This window comes from Phyllobates terribilis, unplaced genomic scaffold (assembly GCF_046119375.1).
Source record: "Phyllobates terribilis strain yellow unplaced genomic scaffold, ASM4611937v1 Scaffold_7__3_contigs__length_470593459, whole genome shotgun sequence".
Classification (NCBI taxonomy): Eukaryota; Metazoa; Chordata; class Amphibia; order Anura; family Dendrobatidae; genus Phyllobates; species Phyllobates terribilis.
Window position 1 is genome coordinate 396,839,797 of NW_027362767.1, and position 12,814 is coordinate 396,852,610.

At 40.4% G+C, this 12,814-nt stretch overlaps 1 protein-coding gene across 1 annotated transcript in view; it reads right to left on the reverse strand.

Moving 5' to 3' along the window:
• Positions 1 to 1,844: 1,844 nt before the first annotated feature.
• The window catches only part of LOC141154995 (cytochrome P450 2H2-like), a 35,660-nt gene continuing 24,690 nt past the window's right edge, over positions 1,845 to 12,814 (reverse strand). Inside the window, exons 3-9 of the mRNA XM_073641585.1 lie at positions 11,559 to 11,708; positions 11,320 to 11,480; positions 9,652 to 9,828; positions 9,106 to 9,247; positions 5,776 to 5,963; positions 5,553 to 5,694; positions 1,845 to 3,767 (exon numbers count right to left, since the gene is read on the reverse strand). Of these exons, the coding sequence (XP_073497686.1) occupies positions 3,586 to 3,767; positions 5,553 to 5,694; positions 5,776 to 5,963; positions 9,106 to 9,247; positions 9,652 to 9,828; positions 11,320 to 11,480; positions 11,559 to 11,708 (1,142 nt within the window). The 3' untranslated portion in view covers positions 1,845 to 3,585. The remainder of the gene's footprint in view (positions 3,768 to 5,552; positions 5,695 to 5,775; positions 5,964 to 9,105; positions 9,248 to 9,651; positions 9,829 to 11,319; positions 11,481 to 11,558; positions 11,709 to 12,814) is intronic.

Here is a 12,814-nt window from a genome sequence, read left to right on the forward strand (position 1 = left end):
AGAGCATAATAATATAGCATAAAACCATTTACTTATTACTATGAATGCTCCACATTAATATAAAGTGCTTTGTGCTTAATTATATAAATAACAAGATCATGTGCTGCTTAAATAATACAGGGGTTTGACTCACCCATTTCATAATAACAACTCCACATGTACAATACACTCTGCCGATAACGGCGCCCGGATACATCCTATTGCGCATGTCCGTTGACGTCATTATCCGAGAGCCAATCACATGGTGCAGGGTCCCGGCCAGACCTCGAGCATGCGCAGTATGCGCTACAAGAATACAGGCACCATCTTCGTTCAGGGAAAGCTCCCACTACACCCGTTTATATTAAACATTGCGCATCTATTTTTTACTAACAAGGTAATTGGGAACTCCAACATCTGACAGGTGTGGTAAGGTTTCACAGGGGTACGTATATTGGTATACTTTATAGCATATACGTCCATGAGACCAAGATTATATGAAACTTTACCCTCTAGTGGAAAACAATTACAGAATCAAAGGCACTTTAATACAGGCTATGTCCTCATTGGTCCAAAACTCCAAAAAGAACCACTGGAGTTAAATAAGGCACCACAAGGCCATTTTGCAAAGTCTTGCAACTTCAACACCATAAATTCTTTGCACCTCAATGATAACCTTATATATTATGGATTGGCTCAAGGAATATAACAAAAATAGAAAACTTAATTTTAATACAAAAATTCTTTAGTAAACTCTATTATTAATAGTGTTGAGCGAGTATGTTCTGTCCGAGTATACTCGGGCCGAGCTCCGAGTATTTATAGCTGCTCGGTGATATGGTTGAATCGCTCCCGTGTGCATGATTTGCAACTGTTTGACAGTTTTATTATTAGTTTTGGGAGGAATGTGTAAGAAATAGACATTCCTCCCATGTAATAAAAGCTGTCAAACAGTCGCAAATCATGCACACGGGAGCGATTCAACCATATCACCGAGCAGCTATAAATACTCGGTGCTCGGCCGAGCATACTCGCCGAAAGGGTTAATAGAACATACTTGCTCAACACTATTATTAATGTAAATGTTTTTTTACATAGATGAGTCCTTCCCCTTCAGTGAATTCATATAACATGGTCTGTGAAAATAAAAAAATAATATAGTTAAAATCTTCATAAAATATTTTGAAGAAACCTAGCCTTATTATGCTGAGAGGTTACAGGTTAATATATTGATAATTATAGAATAGCATTAATTTTGAACTCCACATTTAGGCCATTTGCCTTAAGGGTTTTCAGTCTATGGATCCATTCCAATTCTTTTCGTTTAAGGAGACATATCCTATTTCCTCCCCTTGTTTGTGGTGGGATAGTATCTAGGATCATAAATCTTAGCTGTCTTTCCATGTGTCCCATCTCCACAAAATGCTTAGACACCGGGAGATCAAGCCTCTTTTTCCTTATGGTATATCGGTGATGGTTGTCCTAGATAGATAGATAGATAGATAGATAGATAGATAGATAGATAGATAGATAGATAGATAGATAGACAGACAAAAAAACGAGTTTTCAGCAAACCCTTTATCAGTAGAGGCAGGATTAAAATAATAATAATAATAATTTTATTTATAGATCACCAACATATTCCGCAGCACTTTACAATTACATGATTAAAATCACCTCTATACACAGCTGATAACATGGGATCCACCAATCACATCAGTAGACATCATAGCTTCCTCTGATCCTCTTCCCTTCACGATAACATTTGCGCACACTAATTAGACACTTCAATACAAAAGAAATATAAATGTGTTGTTTCCAGAAAAAAAGGATGTCAGAGGCTAAAAAAGCTTCAGTGACCAGTGTGAAACTTGAAAGATTTCTATTTTTTTTATTTTTAATACAGGAAGTGTAAAAAATTGCTAAAAATATATATTAAAAAAAATGCATTTGAGACGAAAAAACAGATTTAAGCAATCGGTCATTTTTTTTTTAATGAAAGCTTTCCTTTAAAGGTAATCTGTCAGTAGCTGATTGTTATGTAATCTGACAGCATTTTGATGTAGAGACAGAGATCCTAATTCCATTGAGGTATCACTTAGTTTACTGGGTTGCAGCTGTTGTGATAGAATCACAGTTTTCTTTGCTGCAGATCTAGCAGAGCTCAGAATGCTGAGCCCAGTATAACCCCTCCTACATCACTGATTGGCTGCTTTCTGTGTACACTGTATATTGACAGAGAGCTGCTAATCAGTGCTGGGGGCGTGTACCTGGAAGCATGAGACACCAAGTCTTGTAGTGATAATCTTCTGCTGATAAAACACTGATGCTATTGAAACATCAAAACATATCCTAGTAAGTGACACATCACTGGAATCAGAGTTTCACCATGGTGCTCTCATATTAATATAGTGAAGAAGTGTAAATTGTACCCAATAAATTCATATTTGCTGCTGTACTAGGGGATGGAAACTAGTGATGAGCGAATATGTTCGTAATCCGATATCTAAACTTAAGTTCAACACGAATGTGGCACATTCGGATTTGTGATCGGAATGGTAATAAAGGTAGTAATATACATTTGATTGGCATCAAATACATTTCCTGACTAAATTAGAGCATATTTCCAAATTCAAATATCCTAGCCAAATACGAATAAACTGTTCTGTTCAAATTTTGGCAAATTTATCACATGTTAAAGGGGCTTCTGGACTTTTAAGATTCCTAAAGGCTCACAGTATTAATAAACTTGATTGTCATTATTGCAAATATCAGCCAATCATTTTTAATCTATATTTTTTGGAATTGCATTAGGAAAATGGATCTGAGAAACCAAGTTGATTTTACAATTTGAAATGAATGAATAGTTTTAAGACAAATCAAATTTGCCTAGAAATTCACAAAAAAATTGGATTCACCAGAATATTTTTGTATTTTGATTAGCACCAATCCGCCATTTTGCTGGACTGAAAAATTCCACGATTTAACTAAAAACATACAAACAAAATTAACATTTACCCAGCCATTCACCTGCTTTTGGTCCGGTGATTGGTGTGGTCTTCACTTGGACATCCTTGGTCCTCCTGTCCCCCTGTATCTTTGGTGTCTCCAGTGCTGACCAGGCCACAATTTGTTGACATCATTTGATATCATGACTTGCGTTGCGTGACGTCATAACGTTGCAGTCTAGTCAGCGCAGAAGATGTCAAAGAGACTGAAGATGGGCAAGTGAACGCCACACCAGTGACTGGACAGAAGAGGACAGTTGAACCAAACTGGAGTGGCACAGCTGAATAGATGAGGGCAGGGTGAGTATAATTTTTGGGGGTTTTTTTTATGCTTATTATACTTCTGGGTCTTCAGAGACCTCAGAGCATAATAATGTACATTTGATCTTCATGAATTAAATTTCCTGGCCAAATTAGAGCAAATTTCAGAATCCAAATTTCCTAGCCAAATACAATCAACTTGCTTTTGCTCAAATGTTGGTAAATTCATCATCACTATTTAGGATCCATCTCCACATCTGTGTTCATTACATTGTGTCTGCCACTATTCAATCATGTGTGTTATGTATGTTTTTTGACAGTAACCCACGAAGAGTATTCATCGAGGGATTGCAAGCATCTCATAGTCTTGAGGTTGAGAACCATTGGTGTTGGGTACTGGTCGGATGTCAATGAGCTCTCTGTCCACAGTAGGTTTCAGAGTGAACTTCTGCAGTAAAGTCGTGATGAATAAGAAAATTTCCATACGGGCCAGAGTCATGCCCATACACATCCGTTTGCCTGGAAGGAGGAAAACATTGTGTGTTAGATGTTGTATAATGGTCATCATGGACCATCTTTGTCCGCTTCTAAATCATCTGCAAGTGAAGTAGTTCAAAAACTCTTGACCAACAATTTTAAAAATGGCCATCCTGGTTTTGAACCTTCTCCAGCAGAATGCTTGCTGCCATGAACTGAGAGGGACCTGGATTTGAGAACCTAGGCAAGATTGTATTATGAATCCATGAGCAATAATGGCCATTAGTAAGTGAATTCCTAGGTATTTCTCCATGATGCTGGTCTTATGGCTGCTTTGTCCAATGAGCATTACACTCATATAGACGAAACTTCACTGCAACAAGCAACACCACTGCCTATAGCCCTTGTATAATGCTTTACTTGATTCCACTATTCATGCAACATTATTGTGTCCTAGTTATTGACTGCAGGTATCAGGAACCAGAATTCAGTTTTGGAAGTATTTTTTTCTGTAATTCTATTTTCTAATTTCCATAGGTTGGTCAGGTATTTATGATTCCTCTGTGGAAAAGATTCCTAGTCCGTTACTAAAGCTGCCGACAGTCCAGAAATTTGAGGTCAGTCAATAAAAATAGGACACTTTTTTCCCCGGTCCATAAAAAAATTAATGTGTCCATGATTTTTTTTCTGAAGTTGGAGAAACTTGTCATTACTTGTTATTACAGTCAGATTATTGTAATGTCATTTTACAGTTCACAATGAAGCAGCTAATGTCTTTATATCAGAATTATGGGCTGTAGACATATGTCACTTAGAACCGTAGTAACATAGTAACATTGTTTTTAAGGTTGAAGGATGACTAAGTTCATCTAGTTCAACCCATAGCCTAACATGTTGATCCAGAGGAAGGCAAAAAAAAACCATGTGGCAAACACTAAGCTCCACATTGGGGAAAAAAATTCCTTCCCGACTCCATAAGACAATCAGACTAGTTCCCTGGATCAACGCCCTATCAAGGAATCTAGTATATATAACCTGTAATATTATACTTTTCAAGAAAGGCATCCAGGCCCTTCTTAAATTTTAATAGTGAATCACTCATTACAACATCATGCGGCAGAGATTTCCATAGTCTCACTGCTCTTACAGTAAAGAATCCGCGTATGTGATTATGATTAAACTTTCTTTCCTCCAGACGTAGAAGATGCCCACTTGTCCCCGTCTCTGGCCTCAGAGTAAAAAGATCAGTAGAAAGGTCTTTGTACTGTGCCCTCATATACTTGTACATAGTAATAAGATTTATTGTGATTTATTATAGTTTTCTAATGTGTCCGTAAAAAAATGTTGGTTGTCCATTATTTTTTGAGAAGCTGCCCAGGAAAAAAAAATCAAATCGGCAACCTTTCCAGGTACAATAGCAAAGCAGATGTGAACAAAAAGTAGACTGTGCCCCTTTCCTCAAAGACCCATTAGCAAGTACATAGTCTACTTCTATGGTATGTACATCCTTGGGTTGTACATGGTGGCCATGCGTGATAGTCTGCTATGAATATCAGAAGCACTTAGAAAGAAACACACAAAGAGGAAGAACTGATATATAGTGCCATGCCTAGTGCAGGACCTGTGGGGGTGGAGTATGACTAAAAGAAAAAGTCATGTTCCACTACTTCAGGCCCAACTCTAGACATAATACAGCTTTCCCTGGAGTATTCCTTTGAAAAGTGGATCAGATATGGAAAATAATATACAGTCATGGATTCACTAAAATTTATAATAGCTTTTAATAAAACATGATTAAATGCTAAGAAACCCTTGAAGGGACGGTACCTGCAGAAAATACCATAAAGGCTTCACTCTTCTTAAAGCCACCATTCTCATCAAGAAAGTGTCCAGGATCAAACTCTTCCGGGTTCTTAAAATGATTTGGGTCCTTCAGAACTGATGTTAGCATAGGAACAATCATCATTCCCTTGGGGAATACATTTCAAATTAGCGGCTGAATACAGAAGATATGGAAGTATATTATAATGTTCTACTATTGACAATTTACCTTCGGTATGTGATATCCCTTTAAAGTTGTGTCTTGCTGTGCTGCACGGTTCAGTCCTATAGGGAAAATATCTGCAAATCGCTGAATTTCATGAATGACCGCATCTGTATATGGCATTTGAGCCCGGTCCTCTGCTGATGGACATCGATTTTGGCCAACTACGCGGTCAATCTCCTCGTGAACCTTCTCTGTACAATGGAAATGAACAAAGGTAAATTACAGTCACCAATTGGAGAAAATCTAAGGGGTTTTCTAAAATATCACATTAATTACACGTGCTTATACTCTTGTGCATTTACTTGATGTCTCCAAATACTGCAATAAAGTAGCACTGGTGTGAGTGCACAGAAGCTCTTAAGTCCACATTTCTGATGCTAGAATTTATCGTATGCTTGTTAAGCTCAGCAGTACACATAGAAAAGACTAGCTATTGAACCCATTATATGTCTGGTTGGTGAGCATTTTTTATTGATATATGGTCCACTATCCTGGTATATGCTCCTCCATCCTGGTCTCTTATCCTGGTATATGCTCCCCAATCCTGGTCCCCCATCCTGGTAGATTATCCCCCATCCTGGTCCCCCATCCTGATCCATGCTCCCCCATCCAGGTATATGCTCCCACATAATGGTCCCCCATCCTGGTCCTTGCTCCCCTATCCAAGTATATGCTCCCCCATAATGGTCCCCCATCCTGGTCCATGCTCCCTAATCCTGGTATATGCTTCCCCCATCCTAGTCCCCCATCCTGGTATATGCTCCCCCATCCTGGTATATGATCCCCGATCCTGAAATATGCTCCCTCATCCTGATATATGCTCCCCCATCCTGGCATACGCTCCCCCATCCTAGTATATGCTCCCCCATCCTATTATATGCTCCCCCATCCTGGTCCACCATCCTGATATATGCGCCCCCATGCTGGTGTAAGCTCCCCCTTCCTGGTAAATGCTCCCCCATCCTGGAATATGCTCCCCCATCCTGGTATATGCTCCCCCCATCCTAGTCCCCCATCCTGGAATATTCTCCCGAATCCTGGTATATGCTCCCCCCATCCTGTTTACCCATCCTGGTATATGCACCCCCATCCTGGCATATGCTCCCCAATCCTGGTCGCCCATCCTGGTATATGCTCCCTCATCCTTGTCCCCCATCCTGATATATGATCCCCCACCCTGGTCCATGCTCCCCATCCTGGTATATGCTTTCCCCCATCTTCATATATGCTGCCCAATCCTGGTCCCCCATCCTGGTGTATGCTCCCCCATCTTGGTCCCCATCCAGGTGCATGCTCCCCCCACCCTGGTATATGCTATCCCCCATCCTGGTATATGATCCGCAATCATGGTCCCCCATCCTGGTATATGCTCCCCATCCTGGTCCATGCTCCCCATTCTGATATATGCTTTCCCCCATCTTGATATATGCTCCCAAATCCTGGTCCCCCATCCTGGTGTATGCTCCCCCATCCTGGTCCAAACTCCCCATCCTGGTATATGCTTTCCACCATCTTGATATTTACTCCCCAATCCTGGCCCTGGTGTATGCTCCCCCATCTTGGTCCCCATCCTGGTACATGCTCCCCCACCCTGGTATATGCTCTCCAATCCTGGTCCCCCATCCTGTTACATGTTAACCCATCCTGGTCCCCCATCCTTGTATATGCACTCTAATCCTGGTCTCCCTTCCTGGAATATGCTCCCTATCCATCCATAAATAAAAAAACACTCCTACTCCCCTTTCCACCACTCCCCTGCAGCACGTCACCTTCGTTATTTGAATAAAATGGAGCTGGAATCAGCGCCTGAGCATAACGCGATCTTCGGCGCCATTTTGTTAAATACAAATTTGCAGCGTCTTAAATGGTGCCAGATAGCAAGGTATGTGCATGGGCTGATTCCGGTGCCATTCTATTTTTATTGCCGGCACTATGCACAAGTGGGGATTCCAGCGCCACTCTCCTGCTCCGGCCTCTCTGAAGATCACGGTATGTCCCCACTGGTGCCGGAGATTGCAGTATGTGGTCAGATCCTACGCATACCACTATCTCCGGCGCCACACTCCTCCTCCAGCATCATCTTCCCTGTCTGGGATGTATCTTTCTGTCTTCAGCCACACTGCGCAGTCGCAGTATGCTTGCCCAGTCTATAGAGACTTCGGACAGAAGGACACATCCCTGGTTATATTATAGATTGTAAGGCTAAGTGCCCACGATGCAGAAATGCTGCATATTTTTTCCGCTTCTCCATGGCAGGAAAAACGCATGCGGTTTTAAAATGCATTTTTCCCTTCCAGGTAGAAGCGTTTGTCAAGTGTTTTTGCATGCATTTCTGCATGCGGGTTATCAAGCGCTTTTCCAAGCGATTTTAGCATCACTTGGAAAAGTGCTTGACAACTTGTTCACACTATATAAATCCATGCAACCGGCATGGATTTATAGTAGTGTGACCAAGTTAGTTAAAAAAAAAAAGAATAAGAATGGTAAAAATAAAGATTATACTTACCTTCCGATGTCCTCCCGTGTTTTCTCTGCTGTGTCCGGTGTTTGGGCGGCTCGCGGTGGTGTGAAGGACCTGCGGTGACGTCATTAAGTCATGTGACAGGTCACATGACTCAATGACATCATGGCAGGTCCTTCACAACACAGCGTCCCATACAGCAGACTAGACGGAGGGGAGGAAACACCGGGAGGACATCGGAAGGTAAGTATAATCTTTATTTTTTATTTTAAATTCTTTTTTTAACTGGTACCATGGTACCCAGGTCTGGATGAGAGTTTCCTCTCCTCCAGACCTGGGTACCATCCGCACATTGAACCGTGTGACACCCGCATGTGCAGATGCAGTGATGCGGATGTCACACGGTCAAATGTTAGTCAATGGCGGCGATTACGCTGCGTGTCCGCAAAATTAATGGACATGCTGCGTATTTTTCCGCAATGATAATCCGCAGCGGAAATTTCCGCAGCATGTGCACACCACATGTGGATTATCATTGGGGACCATGGGGTACGTATTACCAAGCATTTTTTAAGCGTTTTTGCTGCGGAAATTCCGCTGCAAAAATGCTTGAAAAACGCATAGTGGGCACGCAGCCTAAGAGTCTATCCTGGGATTGTGATCTCCCTTTGGATAAATCCAATAGTCAACGCAGGGGATTAAAGTAAAGAACTGTCAATCCCTGGGACTTCACTCTTTGATTTGGTGTTAAACAAAATCCATAAGTGATCCAGTGAGTCTACGTCCACCATTGTTGCATTACAGAAAAAGAATAACAAAACAAATATACTGTAGCTTAATGAAAAATTTCTTTAAGTAGAGACACATCTTACCTTGTACCTCTGGGTGTTTAAGAAGTATTAGGAAGCTGTATCTCAATGTCATAGTTGTAGACTCAGTCCCAGCAAAAAACAAATCAATTACGGTCCCCACTAAGTTATCTTCACGGAATTCAGTTTCTGGGTTATTTTTCTCCTGTAAAAACAATTTGAACAGAAATCATATTTTAGATAGTTTATTCAAATCCAATGTGATTAGATAATATAAATTGGTTGAGATCATTTATGGTCTTGGCTATCCAACATATGACTACTTCTAATCAAAATGAATATCAGGTTTTGCTGCACAACTTCCCAAACCATCTCTCATTCATAAGTAGTTTGACAAGTCATCTTGTGTTAAGCAGATCCGTAGCTTAGCTTTCCATCAACCAGGAAGAAGATTCCCGGTAGAGAAGAGTTTAGATGGTTTAAGTATCAGAACCCTATACCTAAGCCATCTAAACCTTATGCTCTGGCCAAGTGGATTGACCTCAGTACCGAGGGCACATTCTCCCTTTTGTAGACCTCTGTAGAAATAGTCAACATGTTCTGACCTACCTCTTCTATTTTCAGGAAGAATAAGTCAATGAGATCCCGTGGGCAATTCTCATCAAAGGTGTCTTTGTGTGCTTTTACCATGTCCCTGACAAACTTTTTCAACTTGATATTATTTGATAAGATCTTCTGGTGTGGCCCAGGAAGACATTTCATCAAACGTGGAAACATTCCAAGAAGCTGTAGAATAATATATCAATCATATCCTATTATGGTTTATAAAATGAAAAAGGAACATCTTCAACTTTTTAAAAACATATATCTTTAAGTAATCCCTTTTTAGAATAAATGTTATTTTGATCTCTGCCTAGATGTTTCTACAGAAAGATTCGACAAACAATATGAATATTGGTTCTAGACCCAAATAATGCTTTGTGATTGTTCATCTCTGCGAATCCAGTTCTGCCCATTTATCTGTCTGGTTTTGCTTACCTTACACTATTTGGCTTGTCTTTTCCCCAGAAATGTGGAGACTGAAGTGATCTTATCCACAAGATAGCAAAGATCATCATCCCCTTACTAACCAATACAGCCATGATTGGTCTAGAACCATCATTAAAGAAGTTGTCCACTACTTTTACATTGATGCCCCATACATAGGAAGGGGCATCGATGTCTGATCGGCCGTGGTCCAGCTCCCGGCACCCCCGCCGATCAGCTGTTATCGGTGCCGGCGGTGGTCGCTGGCCGGAAGTACTTGCTTTCGGTTCTGGGGCGTCTAGTTGTAGTGGCCATTGAGGGATACTACACATCCGCCACCCATTGATTTGAAAAGGAGGCGGATGGGTGGTACCCCGCGACAGCCACTACAGCTAGACGGCCAAGCACCGCAAGTAAATACGTCCGGACGACGGCCGCTACCGGCACCGATAACAGCTGTTCGGCGGAGGTGCAAGGTGATCAGACATTGATGCCTTATCCTATGGATGGGGCATCAATGCAAAAGTAGTGGACAATTTCTTTAATCTGTTTTATTTTTTTAACAGATCCATCACTTAACCTTTTGCAAGTGCTCTAAATGGTCAACGATTTATGGCATCCTTGTGGAAACTTTCATGAGGGCACTAAATTATCAAGAACCTATGGACCCCTTGTGGTAAAAGGCCCTTAAGTACTGTCCAAATGCCTAATAACCAATCTAATATTGCCAGCTTTTCTAGAAAAAGCAGATCAAGAATAACTTTTTAATCTCATGGATCCTGATTTAATATTGCAATTGCACCTTTTTTGTCTAGTTTTTGTTGTCTTTAGCCTATTTTTGATTTGCGTCAAAATCTTTTAATTTCCTTTTTGCTAAAAATCTATTTTATATATATTTGCCTGCTTTTTTATGTTCGCCATTATGGTTATGTTTTTCTGTTTTCCAGATGTTTCCAAATACTTCAACTGTGACTTTTAACAATTTTTGAGCAAATGTAACCCAGTCCCCATGGAGTGATTTTATGTTGGTCTGAATATTTTGTGCACATTTTGCAACATCTTAGCATAAAGACTTTTTACTCTAAAAAGTCACACAGAGGATGAAAGACAAAAATAAACAATCTTTGATTTTGCGCAAAATCTTTGAACTTAAAAGTAAACGGCAAATAAAGAAGTCTGCAATAATCCGATAAGACATATTTCAATATTTCAGAAGAAGGTGGGTGGCTGTGAATCATAAAAAACATGTACCTGGCCAGTGAGAGTATTCAGTCTTTTGAAGATTTCTCTGTTATAAGATAAAAGCTTCAAAAATTTCTTGTCCTCATAGTCATATCGCTCACCAAACACAATAGAACATATAACATTAGAAACAGCAAGTCCAAGAATGTAAGTTGGGTTAAATGACGTATCTGCAATTAAAATCATTAATGAAAGTATATCAATAAGTTGACTGTGACTGTAAAAACATAAGTTTATTTTTTACCTACCATTGTTTTGCATAATTCTTTCTCTAAGACACTGGGCCTCCTCTTGGATCCTCATTTCAACACTTCTCTTGCCCATTCCTAAATCTCTCAAGGTCATCAGAGAGAATCGTCTCATCGCTTTCCACCTCTCTCCATTGCTCATAACAATCCCTAGAACATGGCAGAGAAAGATCAAGACCCAGAACTCAAAGAATCAGGACTAGTTTTAGGCTGGCTTCTTATTAGCTTCATATTTTGGATACAAATATTTTGTTTTGCCAAAAAATTACAAATATCTCCTATCTGCCTGCCAAAATATTACAGGAATATGTCGAGTGGCCAGGCTACGATCTATAGTACAATTAGAGAAGAAAGGTTGAACTTGATTGACCTATATCTTTATTCAACCTACGTTACTATGTTACTATGTTATGCTACAAGGGGCTGTAATACCCATTTGGACCGCCCCATAGTTCTTTTGTTGATCACCCAATCATCTTTTGCTGGAGAATTTTATCAGCAGTGGCCACAATTGATTGTCTCTTGTCTAATAGAGGGGTTATTGTCAAAGGACCACTACTTATGACATCTAAATGCCCTACCCCGAACCCTAAAAAGAGCATATTTCTGATTCTGACATGTTTGTATTAGCAAATAAATACATGAATTTTCCATGAAATAACTACTTTGTATAATGTTTTATTGACCTCTCCATTGTGCCTTTTCTTTTTTATTCCTCCTATAAATTTGTAAGTAAACTAAAACTTTCTTGCTCCTACATAATCTGTCATCACTGGCTAGACAGCTTCACAATGAGTAGGGACACAGATCAATTGGTAACACCTAGTGATGAGCGAGCACTAAAATGCTCTTGTGCTCGATGCTCGGGTCGAGCAAGTCGTAATGCTCGGGTGCTCGATCCAAGCAGCGAGCGCAATGTCAATGGGAAACGTGAACATTTTTCCAGCGGAACCCCCCGGAGGTCTGCAAGGGGCCTAAAAATTGCCCAAATCGATGGGAACAGTGCTCAAATGACAAGGGAACAGCATGGGGAGGACCCCTGGAAGCATCTCTGACTCCCAGGTCACTGCTGTTAACAATTTTGTCAGAGTATCACGCCAATTTTACGGACTCACAATAAAACATACGAAAACAAAAACAAAATGGATTTTCCTGGAAAAAAGTGTTAAGGAACATTCTTTCCAGGGTAATGACTTGCATAAAAGGCAAAATAAATAACCCCCCCCCCCAAAAAAATGCTCCTCCACACCTTGGGC